Source organism: Anolis carolinensis, chromosome 2, assembly GCF_035594765.1.
Source record: "Anolis carolinensis isolate JA03-04 chromosome 2, rAnoCar3.1.pri, whole genome shotgun sequence".
NCBI lineage: Eukaryota > Metazoa > Chordata > Lepidosauria > Squamata > Dactyloidae > Anolis > Anolis carolinensis.
Genome location: NC_085842.1, coordinates 7,079,209 through 7,088,438, shown reverse-complemented (window position 1 = coordinate 7,088,438; position 9,230 = coordinate 7,079,209). Strand labels below are relative to the sequence as shown.

The 9,230-nt window shown below is 44.5% G+C and overlaps 1 protein-coding gene across 1 annotated transcript; it reads right to left on the bottom strand.

Moving 5' to 3' along the window:
* Positions 1 to 2,447: 2,447 nt before the first annotated feature.
* On the bottom strand, positions 2,448 to 8,979 carry LOC103278141 (uncharacterized). Its single transcript, XM_008105942.3, has 3 exons — positions 8,357 to 8,979; positions 5,534 to 5,616; positions 2,448 to 3,179 (listed from the first exon to the last, which is right to left on the bottom strand). Exons 1-3 carry the CDS (start codon positions 8,937 to 8,939, stop codon positions 2,604 to 2,606), a joined length of 1,242 nt encoding a protein of 413 aa, XP_008104149.1. The 5' UTR covers positions 8,940 to 8,979; the 3' UTR covers positions 2,448 to 2,603.
* Between the last annotated feature and the right edge of the window lie 251 nt (positions 8,980 to 9,230).

Below are 9,230 nucleotides of genomic sequence, written 5' to 3'. Positions count from 1 at the left end.
TAATAAGGAGGGATTAAGGAAAAGCCTATTAAACATCAAATTAGGTTATGATTTTACAAATTAAGCACCAAAACATCATGTTTTACAACAAATTTGACAGAAAAAGTAGTTCAATACGCAGTAATGTTATGTTGTAATTACTGTATTTATGAATTTAGCACCAAAATATCACGATATATTGAAAACATTGACTACAAAAATGGCTTGGATTATCCAGAGGCTTGGATAAGTGAGGCTTGGATTAGTGAGACTCTACTGTAATAAAAGTGAATGTTTGTATGTATGTGGCAGCTTTCTGATTGGCCGCTACTTCCACAGGTCACTGTGACCGTCAAGAATGATGGACATGGCCCAAACTTTACACACTTAACTCCCATGATGCACTTTACAGCCTGGTGCCGTTTGGGGGAGGATAGACCATGGCTGATGGGATTTGCAGTATTTTGAAACACTTCGACTCCCACAGACTACTGCAATGCCCACCAATGACGGAACTGGACCAAACCTGGCACACAGAACCCCCATGACCCCCTTTATATGTCCTGGTGCAGATTGGGGGGGAATGGACCATGGATGATGGGATTTGGAGTACCTTCACTCACTTCCTGAGACTACTGTGACTACCAGGAATGACAGAATTGGATCAAACCTGGCACACATATCCCCAATGACACACTTTATATGCTGCACCACTTTGGGGGAGAATGGACCAAAGATTATGGGATTTGCAATACTTTCAAACACTGTGACTCCGACAGACCAATGTTACTCTAAATAATGACTGATCAGGACCAAACTTGGCACACATACCCCCCATGACCCAATTTACATCCTGGTACAGTTTGAGGGAAGACATGCCAAGGATAATGGGACTTGCAGTACCTTCACTCACTTCCTGAGACCACTGCAACCCCCACCGATGTCTGATCAAGACCAAACTTGACACATACAGTCCCCATGACCTACTATACATCCTGGCGCTGTTTGGAGTGGAATGGACCATGGATGATGGGACTTGCATATGGGAGTTGTAGTTCACCTGCACCCACTGAACCCCGCTGACCCTGGACCTAGACTAAACTTGGAACCCAGGCAAACAATGCCTTTCTCAAATGACCCGGGCACCGCCGGGTCCCCAAGTTGTTTATCTATAAAGTAAATGTTTGTATGTATGAATATAGGTAGGTAGACACTGGTGCAGCAATATTTCTCACAGTTTTCTGATTGGCTCCCACTTCCACAGGCCACTGCAACCCTGGACCAAACTTGCCACACAGACCCCCAGGACCAACAGAACATACTGGAGGGATGTGGGAGACTGACCCATCCAGGTGGGAGTTATAGTTCACCCTGCATCCAGAGCACTCTGAACCTCACTAATGACAGATCTGGACCATACTTGGCACACAGAACCTTGATGACCAACACAACATACTGGAGGGGTTTGAGGGACTGACCCACCCGTATGGGAGTTGTAGTTCATCCTGCATCCACAGCACTCTAAAGCCCACCAATGACGGATCTGGACCAAACTTGGCACACAGACCCAACATTACCAACTTTGAATATTGGTGGAGTTTTGGGGTGATTACCCTTGGAATCCGGGAGTTATAGTTCACCCATATCCAGAGAACACTGAACCCAGCTGACAACGAATCTGGACCAAACTTGGCACACAGAACCAACATTACCAACTTTGAATACTGGTGGGGTTTTGGGGTGATTACCCCTGGAATCCGGGAGTTATAGTTCACCCGTATCCAGAGAACACTGAACCCAGCTGACAACGAATCTGGACCAAACTTGGCACACAGACCCAACATTACCAACTTTGAATACTGGTGGGGTTTTGGGGTGATTACCCTTGGAATCCGGGAGTTATAGTTCACCCGTATCCAGAGAACACTGAACTCAGCTGACAACAAATCTGGACCAAACTTGGCACACAGACCCAACATTATCAACTTTGAATACTGGTGGGGTTTTGGGGTGATTACCCCTGGAATCCGGGAGTTATAGTTCACCCGTATCCAGAGAACACTGAACCCAGCTGACAACGAATCTGGACCAAACTTGGCACACAGACCCAACATTACCAACTTTGAATACTGGTGGGGTTTTGGGGTGATTCCCCCTGGAATCCGGGAGTTATAGTTCACCCGTATCCAGAGAACACTGAACCCAGCTGACAACGAATCTGGACCAAACTTGGCACACAGAACCAACATTACCAACTTTGAATACTGGTGGGGTTTTGGGGTGATTACCCCTGGAATCCGGGAGTTATAGTTCACCCGTATCCAGAGAACACTGAACCCAGCTGACAACGAATCTGGACCAAACTTGGCACACAGAACCAACATTACCAACTTTGAATACTGGTGTGGTTTGGGGAAGACGACCCACACCGAGTTCCCAAACTAGTACATAATAAAATAGAAGGTAAATAAATAAACTGGATTTATTAAGTGTAGAATATGTATTTTCCTTCAAGATCAGTCTTCACTTAATCATCTTCTTCTTCACCACTGAGATTTGCCTTTTTTGCCACTTTCCTTGCTTTCACTTGCAGGGCGTTTCAGTAAAAACCTGTCCAAGGAGGTTCATTTCTTCCTCCCTTTCAAAGTGTTTCTAAAATGAGTGGGGCAATTGTCGTCACACAGCGCCAACGCACGACTTGTTGCAACTCTTTCGGGGTGTTTCTTTTCACGCCTGACGACAACGGAGTGAATGCCGGTCCTCTTTTTAAAATTATTCAACCATCCCCGACTGGCTTTGAATGACTCTTCCGATGCCTCGTCCATTGATGTTCCTGGCGTCCGACGTGCTAAATCCCCGTAAATGGCTCGCGCCTTCTCGCAGATGATGCTCTCGGTCACCGTATCTCCTGCGAGCTGCTTCTCCGTCAACCACGCCAACAACAACTCCTCCATCTCTCCGTGGACAGGGGACCGGAGCTTTGAAATAATCGTAATGCCTTTGGCTGGTGTTGTAGCCTTTATCGACTCCTTCTGCTTCAAAATCGTACATATCATCGAAGGACTACGATTGTACTGCCTCGCCAAGTCGACAACACGCACACCTTGCTCGTGTTTTTTGATGATTTCGTGCTTTATATCCAAGCACATCATCCTTTTCTTCTTGGCACGCACTTTCTTCGGACCCATGGTTTGGCGGACCTTGAATTAAGAGATTCAGAACATAGATTTGTTGTAGTTATCAAGATTTTGGACAACACCCTTAGATTATATTCCATCACCCCTCCAAATGACTTCCTGCAGAGATTATAGTCTTACCACCATCTCAGCTACTATAGAATCCATATACTGTATCCCACACAAAGATGGACTACTCTCGTACCTCAGGTTAGCTTCACCTTGCTATATACACCAAACTGCACACAGGTTGAAGTCTTTTTAGTAGTATAGTTCCAAAAAATGGTTACAAAATAAAGCCATAGAGAATAAATCTAGAAATCACGAGGAATAACCAAGGTTCCAATAGAGCATGACAAAATCCCAAGAACATGAACACAAAAGCTGCAAGGTAATCCAGAAAAACGAGAGCTTGCTTCTTGGTGTTTGCTTGTCTCCAAACACATTGCTTTAATACCCTTTGCAAAGCATGAAAGCATTTCTTTGGCCTCTAGCCTCCCTCTTGTTTGCAATTCTCACACTCCTCCGAACTCTGAATTCCAAACGGTCAGCTCGATCTAAGGAACCTGTCTCATTAAGGTCAGCCTGCTCATTAGTTTGCTGAGACTCATTTATCAGACTGAGAACTGTCCTCCTTTTCCAAGTCCATTTGCACCTGGCTAGTTTCAGTATCAACAACATCATATTTATTTTATTTATTTACAGTGTTTATATTCCGCCCTTCTCACCCCGAAGGGGACTCAGGGCGGATTACAATGAACACATATATGGCAAACATTCAATGCCAACAGACAAACAACATTCAGTTTTAGATAGACACAGAGGCATTTTAACATCTTTCCAGCTTCACAATTCCGGCCACAGGGGGAGCTGTTGCTTCACCGTCCACTGGTGGCTGTTCTTCCTCATTCTTTTCCTCGTGTTTTGCTGGCAGTTTTATAGTGTTGTAGATTAGTTAAATTAGCCTCCCGCATAAAGCGTACCTAAATTTTCCCTACTTGACAGATGCAACTGTCTTTCAGGGCTGCATAGGTCAATAGCAAGCCGAGGCTATATATTTTTTTTAATGGTCGGAGGCTTAACCCGACCTGGGCTTCGAACTCATGACCTCTCGGTCAGTAGTGATTTATAGCAGCCAAAATGTCCAATTAGAGTGACAGGATAGATGTCTACTGATGACAGAGTCCTGGTCACTCAGCTTTCTGACTCCCAAAGCCCTGGGATTGCAGAAATAACAGCAAGGACAAGAGCAATTAGCTTTCCTGGCTGCTCCCTTAAAGCACTGCTTAAGATAGTGGGTGGCATACTCTCACACTAGCTCATAACTCAAATCTCCACTTGTGTTGTGGTTCAGTCTGATGATAAAAGGGGATTTGGGTCTATGCAGGCTGACCATGGCAGAGTTGAAGGCTCTGAATTATAGAGAGGCTGCAGACTAGCAGTGAAACAGAAGCCAGTGATAAGGGTGACTTTTCACAGGATTTGGAACATCAACAGAGTTCAGGACATCAACAAGTCCCAGGTGTCTCTGGCAGCAAGTCAGAGGAGTCTTCCTTAGATAGGGATACAAGGTTAAGGTTAAGAGTTTATCGTCCCAGACGTTCTCTTAGAATAGCTGGTAAATGTGTGGGAACCCAAGGACAAAGGAATGCTTTTTTGGTCTGCAAGCATGGTTAAATAAGGGAGAAACGGGAAGATTTCAGACGAAGCAATGTTGGTATTGGACAAAGAGTTCCTGTCTTGTCTATGCTCTTGGAAAAGTATTCTTGCTTTTGTTCATGTCTGGATCTTGCATTTTGGATGGTGTTTTGAAGCTCATGCTGTCTTGTTTTCAAGATTGATTTGATATATTTAAAACTTTGAACTATATTCTACAGACTGCCTTTGTATTGGATTATCACCTTTTACTGATTCTCTTGCATTTAGATTATTGTTTTTACTGACTGCCTTTACATTTGGATTATTGCTTTCTTTACTGCTTTGTATCCAGACTTTGCTATTTTTTCTCAATAAACTATTTAAACCAAGCCTGCTGTGGCGGTATGTGTGTGAGAGCAAGGTGAACCAGCCCTGAGGTACAACAGCTTGCATGTCAAAGCAAAACATCGACCAAGCAGCGACTTGTATCTCAAAAAAAGTTGGTTCTCTTGTAAGTCAAGGTTTCGCTGTATTTGAAAGGATATCACACTGAGCAGTGGGGCAGTTTGTTTTCCGCTGCTCTGGAGACCGGGACACAAGAGAGCAATGGTTATCCTTCTTTATAGCTGGACCTTGATGGGGGTCCTGACACTTTTTTTAGGAAACTCTGCAGACAGGTGAAGTGATCGGGGGGCAATTCTACAATGATCCCCAGTTCATTCCTACTTCCACCCTTTTACCTGATCCTGTTGTACAGAGGCCATTTCTCCTGCATCAGGAAGAGACGTGTTATTATGTCTTTGCAGCACCCTTGGCCCATCTCCTATGAAATGCCAAACATGGGAAAGAAAGAAAAAATTAGTTGCTTCATTTGTGTTTTGTGTTGTTTACAACTGAAACAACACAAAATGGGCACAATAAGAGATGCTCAACAGAAAGTTCAGAAGGAACTGAAAACGGGTTTATATAACATAAGTTTCATGGGATGCAGCCAGTCCCACACAATGCCAGCTTGGATGTATATATTCTTAAAACAGTGCTTAAAATATAACAAAACATTCTCACACATTAGCTATTGAAACACGTATTGTATTGTTGAAGGCTTTCATGGACGGAATTACTGGGTTGCTGTATGGCCATGTTTCAGCAGCATTCTCTCCTAACATTTCACCTGCATCTCTGGCTGGCATCCTCAGAGGGTCTGTTGGCAGCAAAATTCTACAAATGCCGAACTAGATACATCGTGGACCATCATCAATCTGATCGATAGGCAATTCTCAGATGACGAAATATCCATCCTAGCAAAAGGAGGCAATTTTGCTGTTAGTGTCATGGATAAATATGACGTATGGTTTGAATGGAATTGTATGAAAGAAGTAGGAATGGGGCCTAATTGGGATGAAGACACAGTTCTAAAATATTGAATCCTGGAAAACAACTACACTCAGGAACAATGGCTTCAAACTAAAGGAAAGGAGATTCCATCTGAGCATGAGGAAGAACTTCCTCAGTGTGAGAGCTATTCAGCAGTGGAACTCTCTGCCCTGGAGTGTGATGAAGGCTCTTCTTTGGAGGCTTTTAGGCAGAGGCTGGATGGCCATCCATCGGGGGTGCTTTGAATGAGATTTTCCTGCTTCTTGCAGGGGATTAGACTGGACGGCCCGTGAGGTCTCTTCCAACTCTACGATTCTATGATTTTAAAGTTATTGAAAGGTTATTCATAACATTACTACCACCAGGATCTCAATAGAAAACATTGCCAATGGGTTGCTGTGAGTTTTCTGGGTTGTATTGCCATGTTCCAGAAGCATTCTCTCCTAGGACATGGTCATACAGCGCAGAAAACTCACAGCAACCCAGTGATTGCAGCCATGAAAGCCTTCGACAACACATCATTGCCAATGTTGAATCAGCAATTAACTGTCTCCCTGAGGGAGAAGCGGAGGAAGTAAGAGAAAGGCAAAACTTCTCCCCAGCAGAGGAGGTCCAACCGTAAGGTGAACTAGGCACTTGCCTGTCGCATGTCGCCTGGATTTCTCCTGTTGCCTAGATTTCTCCTGTTTTCAGCGTGTTGTTCTTTATTTATTGCCCTGATTTTAGAGTTTTTCTTAATACTGGGGGCTATCTGGGTTATCTAAGGCCACACTGCCCTATATCCCTGTTCGATGTTTGGTGCTAAATTCGCAAATATAGTAATTCCTACATAACATTACCATGTATTGAACTGCTTTTTCTGTTGATTTGTTGTAAAACATGATGTTTTGGTGCTTAATTTGTAAAATCTTAATGTAATTTGATGTTTAATAGGCTTTTATTATTATTTATTTATTTACAGTATCTATATTCCGCCCTTCTCACCCCGAAGGGGACTCAGGGCGGATCACATTATGTACATATAGAGCAAACATTCAATGCCCACAAATACATTGAACCGAGACAGAGACAGACAGACAGACAGACAGACGCAGAGGCAATTTAACCTTCTCCTGAGGGGATGTTCAATTCTGGCCACAGGGGGGAGCAGCTGCTTCATCATCCACTCTGACGGCACTTCCTCATTCCAACGTCGTAAATTAGTTAAATTTGCCTCCCCACTTTTATAAGTGGTACCTTATTTCCTAATTGATAGATGCAACTATCTTTCGGGTTGCTAGGTCAGCAACGAGCAGGGGCTGGCCTCAAACTCATGACCTCATGGTCAGAGTGATTTATTGCAGCAGCTGCTCACCAGCCTGCGCCACAGCCTGGCCCCCTTTTCCTTAATCACTCCTTATTATCCAACCATTTCGCTTATCCAACGCTTTTATTTTTCAGTGATTGGTTTGGGGGGGACGCCAAAATTCTGTTCGCCTACACTTCAAAATTACCTAGGGCCGGCCCTGCTCCCCAGTAACATAACAATGAAAGAAATAAACCATCAACGACCTCAGTTCAGATACAGATACCATCATACTCCCAACAGATAATGGGAATGCCATGGTAATTATGAAAACAGAACAATAGAAAGAAAACATCAGACAACGCTTGGATCCCACAACAAAAAAAACTAAAATGTGACCCAATAAATAGAAAAACCAACACTTTGATTAAGAACTCCTTATATCATCTTAACATACATCAACATTTATGCAAACTGAAAGCCCTCCCTCCTAGACTCCCAAAAATCCATAAGGACTCAACTGCGCTCAGTCCTATCTTAAGCACCATTGGATCCCAGACATAGGCCAAGCTAGCTCTATGCAGATACCCTCACAGATTGACTTTGCAAACTTCATGGATACTCAAATGCTAATTCAAGCTTCCTAATAGCAACAGACAAGGGTTCTTTCTCCCACCCTGGACATTATTCCACAGGTATATATACACTCCACTTCCTTCATTGTTAATAGAACCTTTGAAGATGCCAGCCACGGAAACAGGCAAAACGTTAGAGGAGAGAATGATGCTGGAACATGGCCATACAGCCCAAAAAACTCACAGCAACCACCCAAGACAGGTATTGGAGTTTATTGGAACGTCATATATGCAGGGGATCCTTGAAACCAAGAGAAAAGACATCTTACCTGGTGAAACAGTCCCATTGTCCTCCTCCAGCTTGATCCACTTGGTAGGGAAGTTCTGACTGGTCTCCAATGGGACCTCCTGGGCCTGAAGGATCTGTCTCTCCTGTTTCTCGTCCTGCAGCGCCTTCTCCTCTTCTGCCCGACTCAGGAGGAAGCCTTCAGCTAAAGCCACCGCCTGGGAACTGGTCTCCGGTCCACTTTCCCGCACCCATCTTTCCATCTCCGGAGGAAGGACAGCCAGAAACTGCTCCAGGAGCACCAGGTCCAGCATCTCCGCCTTGGTGTGTTTCTCTGGCTTCAGCCACAGACAGCAGAGAGCGTGGAGTTGGCTGCAAAGCTCTCGAGGGCTCTTGTTCTCCTGGAAACGGACACGCCGGAAGATCTGACAGACAACACCTGAATTGACCGCCTTCCTATTCAGAGCATCCTGACCCATTTCTTCCTGGAATTCAAGACTTCTCCTGCCCCACATTTCATTGGGCTCTCCTCCTCCTTCAGGGCTGGGTGGGTCTGGCTCCTCCGTCTTCACTTCGGGCTCCAAAACAATTTCCATCTGGGCTGGAGAACCTCTTCCCTTCTCCATCTGATTATGACATGAAGCTACACATTACAAGGGGGGGGGGGGAGAGAGAGAGAGATCAAGTCAAGTGTTAGCTCAGTTAACTAACAAGAGCTGCAACACTTTCTCAAGGGAGGAAAGGACTCCCACGACCAACAGAAAATACAGGAAGGGTTTGGTGGGCAGTGACCTTGAGTGTTGGAGTTGGAGTTTGCCTACAAGATGAGTATCAGAAATAGACCTACATAGATATATTTCACGGTAAAGTTATACGAGGGTTGAATGAAAAGTAATGCCTCCACCTTCGTAACTCCT

Bases quoted from the DNA above. Each gene is read 5' to 3' on its own strand.
- LOC103278141 (XM_008105942.3), bottom strand. From the start codon at position 8,939: ATGGAGAAGGGAAGAGGTTCTCCAGCCCAGATGGAAATTGTTTTGGAG. The intron at 5,617-8,356 runs GTAAGATGTCTT...GGCATTTCATAG, and splicing joins CAATGGGACTGTTTCACCAG to GAGATGGGCCAAGGGTGCTG. The intron at 3,180-5,533 runs GTAAAAGGGTGG...TCTTAATTCAAG, and splicing joins CCTCTGTACAACAGGATCAG to GTCCGCCAAACCATGGGTCC.